Raw genomic sequence first — 18083 nt, 5'->3', positions numbered from 1 at the left:
CACCACGCCCAGCTAATTTTTGTATTTTTAGTAGAGACAGGGTTTCACCCTATTGGCCAGGCTGGTCTCGAACTCCTGACCTCAAGTGATCCGCCCACCTTGGCCTCCCAAAGTGCTGGGATTACAGGCATGAGCCACCGTGCCCGGCCTAACACCTGGCTAATTTTTATAGAGATGGGGGTCTCACCGGGTTGCCCAGGCTGGTCTTGAACTCCTGGGCTCAAGTGATCCACCTTCCTCATTCTCTGAAAGTGCTGGGATTATAGGCATGAGCCATTACACCTGGCATGTCATGCCTCTTAGGGAACTCACATACAGAACACTAATTCAGTGAAAATGCATTCCCCTCCCTGCTTTTTGTTCTAAGACAGACTGAGTGAAAGATTTCTGAAGAGTTCTACATTAGCAGCTCTGCAATCCCCTTAGAAAGGTTGCTTGAGGAGAAGTAGGAGATGGAACAGATACTCTATACTCTGTGAGATAAGAATTGCACCAGAGGGAGAAATGCAACTCAGGGGGAAAAAGTGCTTTCATATGTTACTCTGAACTAGCAATTTGGGAAACTTCATTCACTGATAAGAGGACACAGCCTTCTAGGCTGTCTGGCTTTTCAAGGACATGTCAAATTAGTTGAGTGATTATCGATAGAGTATGCCTCTTGTCCCTTGGTTTGCTGACTCTGGCCTCTGCCATGTGTCCTGTGCTGCTGCCAGCAGCCAGGTGCACAAGGGCACAAGTGCTGGGCCACCTGCTGAATGTGCAGGACATGCCCTGCTGCTGACAACCTTTGGATTCTCAGGGAGGGAAGGCCTGGCCACAATGGGCCACGGGTGCCTCCTGGAACAACTGGTTGAAAGAGGAAAAAGAGAATATGAAGATGAGATTAATGAGTGAATGAGGATGAAGTTCTTACCCGGTGGCGGGATGCCCGGGAGGCCAGGCACACCTGGTGGAAGATGGTGGGGTGGAGGCCCCCCAGGGTGAAGTGGCTGCATGCTGCCCATGCTAACAAGGCCATCAACTGGGCCCTGCAAAGGTGGAAGGCCTGGCGGATAGCCACCCATCATGCCTTGAAGGACACAACAAATTTCAGACATGCATCATTAACATGCAACATGAGCTAAGTAATAACAACCACCCCCCACATGCACTACCAATGAATAAAGCACCCTTAGTACTGCATGATATAACAGCAATTAGTGCAATTACTTTGTTGCAATAATGAACAAAATAAAAAGTTACAAATATCAGACCCAACACTTTGGGATGAATTAGTACTTAGTACACTATTATTTGTAGTTATTTTCCCTGGGGTAAATATGCTGCATGTTTTCAGTTAAATAATAGTAAAGAGTTCTAGTAACAGCCTTCCCAAGGTCGTAATTATTGCAAGCTGTTCAAACAGAGTGACCAGTTCTGCTGACTGCAATTCTAACTGAATAGTATAAACCCCATCATTCCACTCTGCCCACACTCATATGCCTATCATGGGTACACATGAGGAGTAACAGGAAGGGAAGGAAATGAGGCACATAGTCCTGATCACAAAGCATGGTTCTCCAGCTTGGGGGCAGGAATTGTTCAAGACTTCTACATCTACTCCTCCTTTCTAGCCTTACCACTGCTGGTAAGAATGGATTGTGCTTGGGCTTGAGTTGGGGAACAGCTTCTAAGAACCATCACAGTGAATGGTATTTCCTTCTTTAGATCTAAAAATGTGATAAAGATAAAACCTAAACCCTCCCAAACAAGCCAACCAAGTCCAGGTCACTCAGGAGCCTACACACAGACTTCACGGAGGGATGGCTGGAGAATCGGGCTCTGCTGATATGAGAAAATGCCAAATGTCATCAGTCTCCAAGCTCTAATGTCCTCATATAAACCTTAACAGGGAGCATTTTAATTTGAGGTACACAATTTCTGTGAACAGAGGCTTTTATTCCTTTATTTTCAAAGTGTACCTACACATGACAAAATATTTTCTACTGGCTAGAGAAGAGTTTCAGCAAACAAGTATTTTTGGCAGAAGGAATAAATGTAAGAAAAAAAATTCAAAATGTCAAGGACTCACCTATCAAAAGACCTTTAAAACCACATGGCATTTTTTTTAAAACAAGAAAAACAACTTGACTTTTCTGGGATTTGTAATGATCATGATGAACAAGACACAAAGCTCCCCCCAAAATGCAGTCACCTTTGGTCACAGCTTCTTGCAAAGGGAGGGTTGAGGGACTGGTGTCAAACCTCATTTTTATAAAATACTCTTTGTAGAGGGACTCTGTCAAACCGTGGAAAAACTTCAGATTCTGAGAATTTTACTCTTGGACATTCCCTGAAGATTCCAAAGATATTTATTTATAAAAGTTTAGTCTTTTAAGGCTATGAAATTACTAAAAATTCTGAGATCGATTCACCCTGCTTCACTAGTCATACCTAAGCTGACTGACAAACTTACATAAACCAAATGACAAAAATTTGAATAATCTCTCTATACATAAGATTATGAGTTTTCATTTTTTTTAAATGAAGAGTTCAGACAGTAAAAACTACTTTTGAACAGACACCATCATCTTAATTAAACATGAAGAAATCCAATGCTACCAATCTTTTAACCACACCACCAGTTATAGCATTTAGGGTTAAGTAGGTGGGAAATTTAAGGATGTTAAGAGGCTTTGCTTTCAATTACAAAAGCCCATCTGAACGCAGCCTTCATGGGCTGTGGTTGAAGAAATTATTAAGAACTGAAAGACATGACACTTGTCTTCATTAAACTGTACTTTGGCATTTATTATCCCAGTCACATGTGTTCAAATGAGCTTCAATGCTTGTAAGCAAAGCTGGTCTCAAGACAGCAACAAGGCTAATAAGTAAGACTCAGGCCCTAAGAAACCTGTAAAACCATGAAAAATCACCCTCTTAGCTGCAGGGTTCCCCATGAGGACCAAAGAGTGGTTACTGTAGAGAATGCTTGCTTTTCACTCCCAGGGCCCAGAAGTCTAGCCAGCACACCCTAAATAATGGAGCAGGGGCTTTCTAGAGGGACCACCTTCCTCATCCATAGAGTTCTATAATGTTCTTCCCCAACAGGGAGCTAAAATGCTGCAGCTGCTGTTTTTTTTTTTTAAATTGTTTTTAGCTGTTTGTATTCATTTTGTTAATGTGTCCCTGGGTTTTGAAGTCAAGGGCACAGTGCCACAACATCACACATCAAATAGAACAAAACACGATGTCAGTGAGGGAATTCTAACTTTCAAAGTCCCCATGTTCAAGGCCTGATTTCTAAAAACCTCTGGAACCCCATTAACCAAAATGGGCCATGGAATAGAGCAGGCGATTATGAGATTTGTTAGATCAACATCAGTTACACTGAAAGTACCGAAAGCCATGATTCAGATGTGCTTTGGCGAGTGCAACTGCTGAGTTCAGCGACAGTGCATTTGAGAACTTGCCATCACAAAAGTTAGGAGCGACAATGGAAAAGTTATCGTATGCTACTCTTCCTTAAAAAGCAAAAACGAAACAGCAAAAACAGCATCCCAACAAGCCTGCCTTGAGCAACACTATCTTGGACTCCCTGTGAAAGAGGTCAGACTGCTTGCTTAAGAAGAAACACAGGTGGCTTGTACAGACCTCACCAGGATTGGAGAGATCTCAGAGAAGGGGCCCGAGAAGTGGTCTGCAGGCTTCTCATTGGAGACATGTCAGACAAAGATACTCAATTCAAGAAGAGTCAAATTTGCTATGGCTACCAGAACCAGAGACAACACACACAAGCAAACCACATTCATCATTTTCTTTTTCTTTTTTTTTTCTCAAATATGTGACTGGGATACTAACAGAAAATGCAGTTTAATGTAATTAAATAGAAAAGCATTACAGAGTGGGCACAATGAATTGAATAAGGACTTCGTATTCTATTTAGCAGTCATGCACATTGGTGACCAAGAAAGGATTTACAATTCATTGTCAAAAAATCCTTTTAAATGGTCAGTCTTTTAAGGATGGCTGCAGCAGAACAAGGCAAACTGAATACTGGAATGAGACGGGAAAATCAACACCACCTAAAGACTGGTTTTGTGTTTTCTCTTGGGAGTCCCTCTAGAACAGAATTCAGTGTCTACTTTCATATTTTCTGCTATAGTGCTCTATCAAGAGCAGGCTGGGGTGGAGAACATCACCAGACCATGCCCACAGCCAGGGAAGAGCTACTCCCTACCAATTACCAGGGTTAGGCCCAGGGCCCATTTCTGGGGCAGAAGGGAGGCATTGCCCGTATGGGAAAGGCAATATAGGACAACATGGATGACTTCAAACTTTGAATCTGTCATGAGAAAAGGCAATAGACTGTGGCCTACTCCTTATTGGAGAAAAAAAAAATGAAGGAATTTCTTAAAGTGGAAAAAAATGGTCTTAGCTCCTGTTTTTACCTGCAACAGGTGTCAACTGCTGATTGAGCATCCCCATTGGTGTTGGTGGTGGCACCACCCCCATGAGAGCCCCCACAGGGGTGCCTGCTCGGGGAGAAGCACTCGGCTGCTGTTGCTGTGCTGCTCGCTCTCTCTCCTGCTGCTCAGCAACTTTAGCTGCCCGCTCTGTAAAGGCATTTCAGATTTTCAATTCTGTTTTTAACCCAGGAATTCAAAATACCATCCATTGCATTCAACAGGACTAGTAAAAACACAGGCAACAGTTCTGTCTCAATGGAAGGAACAGTAGATGACTAGTCTCAACACAGGAGGAGTCGGGCCGATTTCACTTGGTAACCTAGAGTCCAGCTTTCCTATCCCATCTTGAGAACTGGTCTGCAAAGATTTCAAGAATGTTAAGACTGCAACACACATTCAGAAAGCACAGGTTTTATGTAAACACGTCACCAGCATAACCACCATGGTTAATCTCACGAGGCACCCTGAAGATGAGAAGCGCTACCATTATTCTAGTATTAATAGCATTACAGATTATTTATAATTTCAACATGAAGCAATTCCATGGCCCATTATAATTTTTGGTACAATTGTTACTTACTATATATATTTCCTGATTCTTTGTACACAATTTTACTAAGATTTGAGGACTCATCATGAGTGTCATCGAGTTTAGCAGCTGAAGAAAATTAACTCTGTAAGGGAAAAGTAGCTGACTGCCTCCTTCAGAAGGTTTTAGGGAAACAACTAATTTCTACATTCTAATGAAGCAAAGAAGTCATGTTTAATAAACCTCAAAGGAAAAAAATTCATTATACTTCAGGCTACAATCATCAGAAGCAGAGAATTATATAAACGCGTATGTAGCAATGGACAATGTACTGAAAGAACCAGGTTTCCTGAAGCTGAGCAGTTCAATACTGACCATAAACCACCCTAAATCAATGAAAGTTCCAGAATCCCTCTTATTTCATTCAAAATGCAAAAAGAGCATTTGCTGTGGCAGTTCTGGGCCGTAGAATACATCCTGCTACCTCCCCAGTCCCCGGCCCTGACCTACTCTGTTTGCGTCTCCAGAGCCGGAAGCTCCAATGATCACGTTTCCAGTCTTTTTGGGAGCTAGCAGACTGAACCCCTACTGAAGAACTCCTGAAATGTTGTATTTCCAAAGCTCCCACCATACAGGGTTTCTTATCTCACCATTCATAAATAGAAGATCGCCCCACTCATCACATGGGCAAATGGAGGCTGGGAGACAGGCAGTCACTTGTCCAAGGATACAGAGAGAACCAGCAACCTATGGCCCTAATTCCTGGTATCACACTCCAACTGCCACACATAAACCCTCCAACATGGAACTCAACACCACTGATTTGAGGAGGGGGAAAATAGCTTGAGGTCATATGGCTTTACAGAGAATCAAGAAGCTACAGCTCCAGTCCTCCTTCAAGAATATGAAAGTCAAGCAATCAAAGGCCTCTTGGCTGTGACAGAGTTGCCTGCATAGCCTTATCATCACTAAGACTGTCCTAGTTTACAGACCCTTTGTACAATGAGTATGAGAGATGAAGGCCATTTGAACAAACTATTTACTTGAGCTAGCAGTAAAAAAAAAAAAAAAAAAAATCGACCTAGGGTCCCACTTCAAATTCTAGTATTTTCATTATACAAGTGACACAGTAAAGTGGGAAAGCAAAAAAATGAAATGGGAAAAAAAATAAGGCCTGTGGATTGAATATTGGACTGGCTACCCAAACTCTAAACTCTGGGCTTTGAATTCAATGAGAGAAAACATCAAAAGGTCAGATTTTATGTCTCAGGTAGATGCTGCTGAGTCATGTAACTCCCCCCTCGCTAGGTTCTCACTCACTTTCAGACTCCCCTTCGAATTTGCAAGGATGTTCCAGACGCCATCACCTTCTCCCTCTCTTCATTCCTACTTCAGTGTTTTTACTTTCACAGTGTCTTCAGGTATCTCTCTCCTGCTCACACTCTAAATAACCAGCCACCTAGCACTGGCTTCATTTGCCTTGCTGCTGCTGCTGTGCTGCTCGCTCAGCAATATCCATGTGAGCTTAATTTTCAACACTCCTCCATCTCAGTGGTATAGTAGGTCTTAACTTTCAATAAGGTCAGAAATATCAAAGCTCCACAAAGTTCTAGGTTCTTATGGAACTGACTAGGGTTTTCCAAAGAATATTCTGCAAAATATTAGTTCTTTAGGGTATTCATAGGTACTACATAAATACCTGATCAAATTTCAGAAAATGCCAGATAATATAAAACAGGTTATTTACTGGCGGTCTTAAAGCCTTTAATATGGGAATATGCGTGCTGTATGAAAGGAGAGAAGGTTAGCACTCCCCTTGATAAGGACAGAGGAGGCCCTTGGGCCTGACAACACACATACGGGAATATGCACCATAAGTTTCCAAGAGAGAGAGTTTGGAATGCTTCTCAAACTGGTTTTGCCACAAAATGTTTTTTGGCTAAACATCTTGCAGGATTAGGATTCTCTGCAGAAGATCCTTGGGGAAGCCTGTCAGATAATTTCATAGCAATCAATCAATTATAATATATGACCTTTTTTTTTTTTAAAGAAGTTTCTTTGGAGACTTCATAAATTTTAATAAAAGGGGCAGCCTAAATAGTTAATGTTTGCCAGAAAATAATAGAACTGTACCCACCTAAGAAGAGTAGTGGTTGACCATTGTAGAGAGGAGCTCTAAACTGGCAAAATGAACCAATATATAAAATTCCAGATGGAAAAAATATAGCTCAAAGGGCAATAGTACTGCCTAATCTAATGCTTACTACTAATTTCTTTACTAAGTCCATGTCTGATATTAAAAAAAAACCATAAAAACAAAAACCCAGCAACAAAAAACAAAAAATCTCAAGTATTTGTCTCTAAATGGCTAAGAACCACCAAATTCTTGAATGACAGCTCACTGCCCAAAGTGATTTAATTAGAATAAAAGGAAAATAAAGGCAGTCGAGCTTTATAAAAAAGACCCAAATACCTTAGAAGTAGCTATGAATACAGACACAGTATAGGCCAGGACTGACCTAGGAAACCAAGCACTTTAGCAAAGACTCAGCCTGAAGTTTAAATATATGGCTTACCAAGAGCTAACACAAGATCGTTGATTTTAAGAGGCCCTTTTCAGATGAATTTTAATTAAAATTATATTTAACATCATTGTACAATAATTCCCTAGCTCAACATGTGTGCTTACAGGGCTCAATGAAAGAAAAAAATCATGCAATTTTTAGTAGCAAAATATTTTGGAGAAACTCGCAGGGGAAAATACAACACCAGGATCAGAGGCCAAGTCAGGGGCAGTGCTCTGCTCAGTCAGGACAAGGCTAGCATCTAAAATACTGGTTGGGTGCCATTTGGAACAGTCCCCAAAATAAAAGTTCATGTGCAAGTGATAAGAACGAGAGTAAAACCTGTCTGCGCGCGTGCATTCCTGAAACACCCCCTTGCTTCGAAAGACAGTTGTGCCTAGGCTCTATTTACCTTCATATTCTGCTTTCTTGGCTGTCTCAAGATTTCTCCATTCTGTCCCCACCAGGCGGCTGAGCTCCCCGAAAGAGTAGTCTGGGTGTTGGGCCTTAATCACAGCCCTCATCTCACTGCTGAACAGGATGTAGCCACTCATGTTGATTTTACGTTTGGAGCCTTCCTTCTTTGCACTGCCTTTGGCAGACTTTGGGGTAGACTGTAAGACAGAAAGGTCTTATGGTGCATCAAAACATTACATTTGGTTAACTGCTCAAAATTTCAGAAGCCAGCCAGGCTCGGTGGCTCACGCCTGTAATCCCAGCACTTTTGGAGGCCGAGGCAGGCAGATCACAAGGTCAGGAGATCGAGACCATCTTGGCTAACACAGTGAAACCCTGTTTCTACTAAAAAAAAATACAAAAAATTAGCCGGGCGTGGTGGTGGGCGCCTGTAGTCCCAGCTACTCGGGAGGCTGAGGCAGGAGAATGGCGTGAACCCGGGAGATGGAGCTTGCAGTAAGCCAAGACCGTGCCACTGCACTCCAGCCTGGGTGACAAAGCGAGACTCCATCTCAAAAAAAAGAAAAAAAAAAAAAAAAAGAAAAAAAATTTCAGAAGCCACGAACATGTGATTCTGTGATTCACTAGTTACTGCTTTATTGACACGTTTGGTTTATAGCTGGCTATTTTCTTGGTCAAAACACACCTCTTCCTTATCTATTACATGTAAGAAATAAATGAAAGTTTCACTGAATTCCATGGCTGCAATCTGTAATGGTGACCTCACAATTAAGTCTTGAGAAAATTCTTTTTTTTTTTTTTTTAAATGATACAGGGTCTTGCTCTGTCACCAGGCTGGAGTACAGTGGTGCAATCGTATCTCACTGCAGCCTTGATCTCCCAGGCTCAAATGATTCTCCTGCCTCAGCCTGCCAAGTAGCTGGGACTACAGGTGTGCATCACCATCCCTGACTAATTTTTAAAATTTTTAGTAGAGATGAGATCTCACTATGTGGTCTTGAACTCCTAAGCTCAAGTGATCCTCCTGCCTTGGCCTCCCAAAGTGCTGGGATTACAGACATGAGCCACCATGCCTGGCCAAGTCTTGTAAAAATTCTGAACGAGAAAAAAATACCAACAGAGATCACCTCAACCAAAAGATGAGATCCTACATAAGGAGAGATTAAAAAGACATGGGTAATAAAAGCTAAAGATAAACGGGGTGATGTTGCTCCTTACTGCTTTTCTTCAGCACAAGGAAGAGTCTTCTAAGCCCACCATTAAAACAGCTATGAAATTTTAAAGATATTAATTTTAAATTATTAATGGTATTAATATAAATTATTAATGGGATAATGACATGATATAATTTTTTTTTTTTTTTTTTTTTTGAGACGGAGTCTCGCTCTGTCACCCAGGCTGGAGTGCAGTGGCGCATCTCGGCTCACTGCAAGCTCCGCCTCCCGGGTTCGCGCCATTCTCCTGCCTCAGCCTCTCCAAGTAGCTGGGACTACAGGCGCCCGCCACCACGCCTGGCTAACTTTTTTGTATTTTTAGTAGAGACGGGGTTTCATCGTGGTCTTGATCTCCTGACCTCGTGATCCGCCCGCCTCGGCCTCCGAAAGTGCTGGGATTACAAGCGTGAGCCACCGCGCCTGGCCGACATGATATAATTTTTGTCAATTAAAAATAAACGAATAAATCATGGCACTGACAAATTAAAATCTGTTCCTTCCTGTAGAATTCTAAGTTAAAGCTCACATATGGAGGAGCTGGATGTCACTTTACTTTGGTTTTGAGTCTGCTGCAAACCAAAGGTGGTAATAAGACAAGTAACAGGAACTTGTCACCTTCACCTGTGGGGGTGTGTAGGGCATGAGGTCCAGCTCACTGGCCAGGGGGGTCTGAAGCTGAGGTAGAGAAGGAGGTTCAATGACCTCACTATCTTCTTCTCCCATCTCTTCAATATCATCATCTCCACCTTCTAACTCGGCAAATTTAGCTTCTAGCAACTGGATCTTCTTTTCCAACAAAGGTGACGGCTCCTTCTGAGGAACAATTGGTTTCCTGAAAAAAGTGACATAAAAAACCTAAAATCACCTAATGCCCCTCCAGAATGAGCCGGAAAGCAGTGTTCTACCTTAACAACTAGAAGTGACTTCCTGCAATCTGCAAATATGCTCTAAAGGCAGCATGGAAAGAGTTTAAATATGTATTTATGAAATTACTTCTACTTAGAGATACTTGTTTTTAAATAATTTTGCTGAATATCCACTAAAGTATTGTGTCCAAAGTTGGGATCTAGTTGCCTATATACAGCAAAAAGAGTTTTCATAATTTGTGGAACTGAGAAATCTCCTGACAGGATATAAACCAGAACCAAGTGTTTCTGCCTCATTCCACAATTACTGGAGTCTACGCCAAGGGCACTATTAGAGCAGCCACCAGGTCCCAGCAGATTATGAAGTCTTTCCTTTAATCTTTAACTGTATAAATATTTTCTATTTGAAATATTTACTACTCTAGTTTAAGATCTAATAAAAAATTAAAAACACTGGACTACACTATGTTGGTATCAGTTAACGGAAGTGCTCTTTTTTCCTTAAGTTTTTCAAGCTTTACCTGAAGTAGTAAATTTCATCATCTACCACTTTAGCAGAGAGTGAAAACCTCTTCAATCCTTTGAATTTCTTCATCTGCTTGTCGCTCTCATTGTAGCGGCTCTCACAAAGCAGAATGTCATTTTCTGGTATTTCAGTTGGCCTGCAGGAGAGGAAGTCCTTGAATGACAACACAGCACACTTTCCTGAAAGAGAAAATTTGAAAGAAATTAAAGGAGTAAACTGTGGTCACAGTTAATAATTGTTTTAACATTTTATTATTTTTGGATGAATACATTCATATAATTAAAATTTTTAAAGATATGAAAGGGGCTAGGTGTGGTGGCTCACGCCTGTAATCCCAGCACTTTGAGAGGCTGAGGTGGGCAGATCTCTTGAGCTCAGGAGTTTGAGACCAGCCTGGGCAACATAGTGAGATCCCCAAATTCTACAAAAAATACAAAAAATTAGCTGGGTGTGGCGGTGCATGCCTGTAGTCCCAGCTACTTGGAAGGCTGAGGTGGGAATCATCTGAGTCTGGGAAGTCTGAGTCTGAGGCTACAGTGAGCTGTGATTGCACTACTGTACTCCAGCCTGGGTGATAGAGTGAGACCCTATCTCAAGAAAAAAAAAAAAGATATAATACGGTATGTATTGGCACAAGTATAGAATATATAGGTCAATAGAATAGAACTGAAAGTGTATAAATAAACCAATACAATAGGGCTTTTATGGGCAATTGATCTTTGATAAGAGTTCCAAGACAATTCAACGGGGGAAAGAACACTCTTTTCAACAGATGGTATGGTACCAGGACAACTGGATTTCCACTTCTGCACATGAATGCAGTCGAACTCCTACCTCCTATCATATATAAAAATTAATTTGGCCAGGCACGGTGGCTCATGCCTGTAATCCCAGTACTTTGGGGAGGTCGAGGCAGGCGAAACACGAGGTCAAGAGATCGAGACTGTCCTGGCCAACATGATGAAACCCCATCTCTACTAAAAATACAAAAATTAGCTGGGCGTGGTGGCGTGCACCTGTAGTCCCAGCTACTCAGGAGGCTGAGGCAGGAAAATTGCTTGAACCTGGAAGGCGGAGGTTGCAGAGAGCCAGGATGATGCCACTGCACTCCAGCCTGAGCAACAGAGTGAGACTCTGTCTCAAAAAAAAAAAAAAAAAATTAATTCAAAATGGGCTAGGTGCAGTGGCTCAGGCCTGTAATCCCAGCACTTTGGGAGGCCGAGGAGGGTGGATCACCTGAGGTCAGGAGTTTGAGACCAGCCTGGCCAACATGGTGAAACCTCGTCTCTACTAAAAACACAAAAAAGTTAGCTGGGTGTGGTGGTGCGCTCCTGTAAGCCCAGCTACTCAGGAGGCTGAGGCAGAAGAACTGCTTGAACCCGGGAGGCAGAGGCTGCAGTGAGCCAAGAGCACCCCACTGTACTCCAGTCTGGGCAATAGAGCGAGACTCAGTCTCAAAAAAAAAAAAAAAAAGGGCTTTATCAAAATTAAGAACTTTTGTGCTCCAAAGGATACTATCAAGAAAGTGAAAAGATAAGCCATAGAAGAAAATATTTGCAAATCATATATCTAGTAAGAGTCTATTATATAGAATATATATTCCTACAACTCAACATTAAGACAAATATATAACCCGATTAAAAACGTGCAAAAGATATAAATTGACATTTCTCTAAAAAAAGACATACAAATGTCCAATAGGCACATGAAACAATGCTTAGCCAGGTGCGGTGGCTCATGTCTGTAATCCCAGCACTTTGGGAGGCCGAGGCGGGTGGATCATGAGGTCAGGAGATCAAGATCGTCCTGGCTAACACAGTGAAACTCCGTGCCTACTAACAATACAAAAAATTAGCCAGGCGTGGTTGCAGGCGCCTGTAGTCCCAGCTACTCGGGAGGCTGAGGCAGGAGAATGGCCTGAACCCAGGAGGCAGAGCTTGCAGTGAGCCAAGATTGTGCCACTGCACTCCAGCCTGGGCGAAAGAGCGAGACTCCGTCTCAAAAAAAAAAAAACCCAAAAACCCCACAATGCTTAACAGCATTCATCATCAGAGAAATGCAAATCAAAACGGCAATGTAATACTACTTCACACCCCATTAAGACGCCTGTATTAAAAAAAAACCCAAAACAGAAAATAACAAGTGGTGGCAAGGATGTGAAGAAAATGGAACCCTTGTATCTTGGTGGGACTGTAAAATGGTGCAGCTGCTGTGGAAAATAGTTAGGCAGTTTCTCCAAAAAGTTAAACACTGAGTTACCATATGACCTAGCAATTCTACTTCTAGGTATATATCCAAAAGAAATCAGAGGATCAAATACTTGTACACCACTGATAAGAGCAGTTTTACTCACAATAGCTAAAATGTGAAAACAACCTACATGTCCATTAACAGATGTAATATACATATAATGGAATATACAGCCTTAGGAATAAAATTCTGATATATGATACAACATGGATGAGCCTTGAAAACATTAGGCTAATAGGCCAGATACAAAGGGACAAATATTGTATGATTCCACTTATATGCAGTATCTAGAATAGGCAAAATTCATGAACAAAAAGTAGAATAGAGATTACTAGGGCCAGGGGGGAAGGGGAAAATAGAGTTGTTTAACAGATACAAAGTTTTTATTTGGGATAATGGAAAAATTCTAGAAATGAACAGTGATGATAGCTGTACGGTATTGTCAATGGACTTAAAGCCACTGAACTGTGTGTTTAAAAACGGTTAAGGCTGGGCATGGTAATCCTAGCACTTTGGGAGGCCAAGGTGGGCGGATCACTTGAGGTCAGGAGTTTGAGACCAGCCTGGCCAACACGGCGAAACCCCGTCTCTACTAAAAATACAAAAATTAGCCAGGTGTGGTAGTAATCCCAGCTACTCAGAACGCTGAGGCAGGAGAATCGCTTGAACCTGGGAGGCAGAGGTTGCAGGGAGCCAAGACTGTGCCACTGACTCCAGCCTGGGTGACAGAGAAAGACTCCATCTCAAAAAAAAAAAAAAGGTTAAAATGATGAATTCTATGACATATATATAAAACAATAAAAAACTCCCATAGATGGTAGCATATCACTTAAAACTGTTTTGCATCTGAATTTTGTCACAAAATAATATGTCTTAGAGATCACAGCTTGTATGAATGTACTGTTTATTCAACTAGCTCCCTATTGATGGATATCTATGTTGTTTCCCAATGTTTGCTCTTCTGCTGACGCTTAATAATGCTGAAATAAATAATTTAAGACATATCAATTTGCACATAGGTGAATATATCTGAAGCATAAATTTCTAGAAGTATAAAAGCTGGGTCAAAGGGTACAGATACACTTTTTAAATTTTTGTAGGTATTATCAAATTGCCTTCCATAAAGGGTATCCTAATTCACAGACTACCCACAAAGTAGGTAAATACCATTTCCTCAGGCTCTTGTCAACTAGTGAGAAATGATGTCTTCTGGATCTTTGACAATTTGATACGTAATCTCAAAAAAAAAAAAGAAAAAGAAAAATAAAAAAAAGAAAAAAAGCATCTGGGTAGCTTTAACTAGCATTTCTCTAATGGCTGAGGTTGGGTATATTTTCTTTTCTTTTCTTTTTTGATCTCAGCTCACTGCAGCCTCTGCCTCCCGGGTTCAAGCAATTATCCTGCCTCAGCCTCCTGAGTAGCTGGGATTACAGGCGTGTGCCACCATGCCTGGCTAATTTTTGTGGTTTTTTTGTTTTTGTTTTTTTTTTAGTGGAAATGGGGTTTCACCATGTTGGCCAGGCTGGTCTCGAACTCCTGACTTCAGATGATCTGCCTCCCTCAGCCTCCCAAAGTGCTGGGATTACAGGCGTGAACCACCACGCCCAGCCGGGTATATTTTCATTTGTTTAAGAATCACTGGTAGTTTCTTTTAAGATGGAATCTCGCTCTATCACTCAGGCTGGAGCGCAGTGGTGCGATTCTGGCTCACTGCAACCTCTGCCTCCTGGGTTCAAGTGATTCTCCTGCTTCAGTCTCCCGAGTAGCTGGGACTATAGACGCCTATATGTCCAGCTAATTTTTGTAGTTTTAGTACAGACACGGTTTCACCATGTTGGCCAGGCTAGTCTCCAACTCCTGACCTCAGGTGATCCACCCACCTTGGCCTCCCAAATGGTGCTGGCATTACAGGCATGAGTCATCACACTGGGCCCTAGTAATTTATTTCTGCTCTCCCTTATCTTCTTTGCCTATTTCCCTGCTGGATGTTGATCTTTATCTAATTGCTTTATAGGAGCTCTTCATCTACGAGGAAAATCAGATCTTTGTCTATGATAAATATTGCAAATATCTTCTCAAGATTGTCATTTTTGTTTTTGCCAGTTTTGGTCATATAGATATTCCCCATTTTTATATAGTTGAATTTATCAGTATTTCATTGTATGAGTTCTGGCTTTTATGCCAGAGATTAACAAAATTTCTTTCTCATGGTTTCTTTTGGTATCTTTGTTGTTTAATTTTATGTTTATTTAAATTTATAATTCATCTGGGAATCTAACCTGAAGTTAAGATGTGGGATATGGCTACAATTTTATTTTTCCAAATGGTTATTGAATTTCCAAACACCATTTGGAGAAAAATACATCTTTCCCCACTTACCTGATATGCTACTTTTACCATATATTTGCTAAACTTTCTATTTTGTTTAAATAACTTGTTTACTCATATATCATATAGTTTTAATTATTGTAGTGCTATAATGTTTTAATATCTGGTAAGGATAGATCCCCTTTCACTATACTTTTCAGAATTTTCCTGAGTTTCTTTTTCTTTTTTTGAGACAGGGTCTCACTTTGTTTCCCAGCCTGGAGTGCAGTGGTGAGATGACAGCTGCTGCAGCCTCAACCTCCTGGGCTCAAGCGATCCTCACACCTCAGCCCCCCACCCCGGGTAGCTGGGACTACAGGCAAGTGCCACTCAGCTAATTTCTGTACTTTTTGTAGAAATGGGGTTTTGCCATCTTGCCCAGGCTGGTCTCAAACTCCTAGGCTCAAGTGATCCACCCACCTTGGCCTCCCAAAGTGCTGGGAATGATAACAGGAGTGAGCCATTGCACCCGATCCTAAGTTTCTTTTTCAATATGATTTTTTTTTTTTTTTGAGATGGAGTCTTGCTCTGTTTCCCAGGCTGGAGTGCAGTGGCGTGATCTTGGCTCACTGCAAGCTCCGCCTCCCCAGTTCACCCCATTCTCCTGCCTCAGCCTCCTGAGTAGCTGGGACTACAGGCGCCCGCCGCCATGCCCGGCTAATTTTTTGTATTTTTAGTAAAGACAGGGTTTCACCATGTTAGTGAGGATGGTCCTGATCTCCTGACCTCGTGATCCGCCCGCCTCAGCCTCCCAAAGTGCTAGGATCATAGGCATGAGCCACCGCGCCCGGCCTTCAATATGATTTTTAAAATGAGTTCACGTATTATCAACTTCCTCACAAGCAAATTCCCACTGGTATATCTAATGGGATTATATTAAAGATTAATTTAGGGAGGATGGACATCTTTATGACATTGAAACCTACCTAGGCATATGGTATTGCTTTGCAATTTGTTCAAACATTCATTCAACAGCATTTTAAAACTTTTTTCATACAGATGTGGCATATATCTTGTTAAGTTTATCTAAGGTATTTTATTAGTACTGAATCTTTTAAGATAATAGGTTTGTTATTTATTTATATTCAATCATCTTACTTCTCTGTTTGCCATGATTTCTTAGTTGATGCTCTTGAATTTTCACCTCCTTACTTTTCTTATTTTAGACTTCTGTTTCTTCTAACTCCACTGGCTAGTACCTCTAGAACAATGTTAAATAAGTGTGATAAGGACATCCCTATTTTGTTTCTTTTCTTTTTTTGTTTTTTGTTTGAGACAGAGTCTCACTCTGTCGCTGGGCTGCAGTATAGTGGCTCAATCTTGGCTCACTGCAACCTCCACCTCCCAAGTTCAAGTGATTCTCTTGCCTCAGCCTCCCCAGTAGCTGGGATTAAAGGCAACTGCCACCACGCCCACACCAGCTGATTTTTGTATTTTTAGTAGAGACAGAGTTTCACCATGTTGACTAGGCTGGTCTCGAATTCCTGACCTCAGGTGATCCGCTCACCTTGGCCTCTCAAAGTGCTGGGATTACAGGTATGAGCCATCGCACCCAGCCAGAACATCCCTATTTTGTTCTTGACCTTAACAGGAATGTTCATAGCTAACAACTTATTAAACATGTATATGAAAAACAGGTCAGAAACATTTCCAAAGCTTAAAATAGCTACAATTACTATCACTGCTTTGAACTTACACAGCACTTTATTTACATAATTCAAAGGCCTTTTAATTCAGAAAAGGGATAATTACAATTTTCCATATTTTATAGAAGGAAAAATAGACAGTAGGAAAAAATAATAATTCTGCTTACAACCAAAGAGTAAAAGCGATTGGTGGCTTTGGAATGGAGGTGGTATCTCTATGTCCTGACTTGGGGCTCCTACCAAGCCCCCAAAAGACAGGGAAAAGATGAAAGTTTAGAAAACTTCATTTAATAAAGTATAAAAAAGTTATCAAGACCTGCTAGATTTTGATTGGAACTGCAATGAACCAATAGATCAATTTGGGGGGAACTGGTATCTTTATAATATTGAGTTTTCCAGCTATAAATATGATGGACAACTTTCATTTATGTCTTCAATTTCTCAATAATTTTCTTACAGGTGTGTGCGTGTGCGTGCATGTGCGCACGTGCGTGTGCAGGTGCCCTACACATCTGTTTCTTTGTTTTTCTTTTTTTTTTTTTTTTTTTGGTAGAGTTTCCTTCTGTTGTCCAGGCTGGTCTTGAACTCCTGGTCTCAAGCGACTCTCCCATCTTGGCTTCTCAAAGTGTTGGGACTACAGGCATGAGCCACCACGTTGGCTATCTTTTAAAGATTTATTCCTGGCTGGGCGCCATGGCTCACGCCTGTAATCTCAGCACTTTGGGAGGCCAAGGCAGGCGCCTAACGAGGTCAAGAGATGGAGACCATCCTGGCCAACATGGTGAAACGCTGTCTCTACTAAATATACAAAAATTAGCTGGGCATGGTGGCACACGCCTGTAGTCCCAGCTGCTCGGGAGGCTGAAGCAGGAGAATCTCTTGAACCCAGGAGGCGTAGGTTGCAGTAAGCCGAGATCGTGCCACTGCACTGCAGCCTGGATGACAGCGCGAGACTCCGTCTCAAAAAAAAAAAAAAGATTGGCCAGGCACGGTGGCTCACGCCTGTAATCCCAGCACTTTGGGAGGCTGAGGAGGGTGGATCACAAGGTCAGGAGATCAAGACCATCCTGGCCAACATGGTGAAACCCCGTTTCTACTAAAACACAAACAATTATCCTGGTGGCACATGCCTGTAGTCCCAGCTACTCAGGAGGCTGAGGCAGGGGAATAGCTTGAACCCAGGAGGTGGAGGTTGCGGTGAACCGAGATTGCACCATTGCACTCCAGCCTGGGCAACAAGAGCGAAACTCTTGTCT

The 18083-nt window shown here is 41.8% G+C and overlaps 1 protein-coding gene and 1 pseudogene across 50 annotated transcripts in view; one reads left to right on the top strand and one right to left on the bottom strand.

Annotated features, from left to right (window-relative positions):
- PBRM1 (polybromo 1) overlaps positions 1 to 18083 on the bottom strand; it is a 142888-nt gene that overhangs the window by 10129 nt on the left and 114676 nt on the right. For 20 of the 50 annotated variants that reach the window (XM_032161330.2, XM_058442117.1, XM_032161337.2 and 17 more), the window contains 3 exons: positions 10560 to 10743; positions 9794 to 10004; positions 7954 to 8155 (listed from right to left, as the gene is read on the bottom strand). In XM_032161330.2, the coding sequence (XP_032017221.1) occupies positions 7954 to 8155; positions 9794 to 10004; positions 10560 to 10743 (597 nt within the window). Of the gene's footprint in view, positions 1 to 913; positions 1070 to 4430; positions 4596 to 7953; positions 8156 to 9793; positions 10005 to 10559; positions 10744 to 18083 lie in introns of all 50 variants that reach the window. The other 30 variants (XM_058442107.1, XM_058442109.1, XM_058442118.1 and 27 more) reach the window with 3 other exon arrangements.
- On the top strand, positions 6759 to 6896 carry LOC116474034 (U6atac minor spliceosomal RNA; annotated as a pseudogene).

The sequence above is a fragment of the Hylobates moloch genome, unplaced genomic scaffold (genome assembly GCF_009828535.3).
Source record: "Hylobates moloch isolate HMO894 unplaced genomic scaffold, HMol_V3 SCAFFOLD_8, whole genome shotgun sequence".
In the NCBI taxonomy this organism is placed as follows: Eukaryota; Metazoa; Chordata; class Mammalia; order Primates; family Hylobatidae; genus Hylobates; species Hylobates moloch.
Note: the sequence above shows the minus strand (reverse complement) of the source record. Positions and strands in the feature narration are given on the sequence as shown.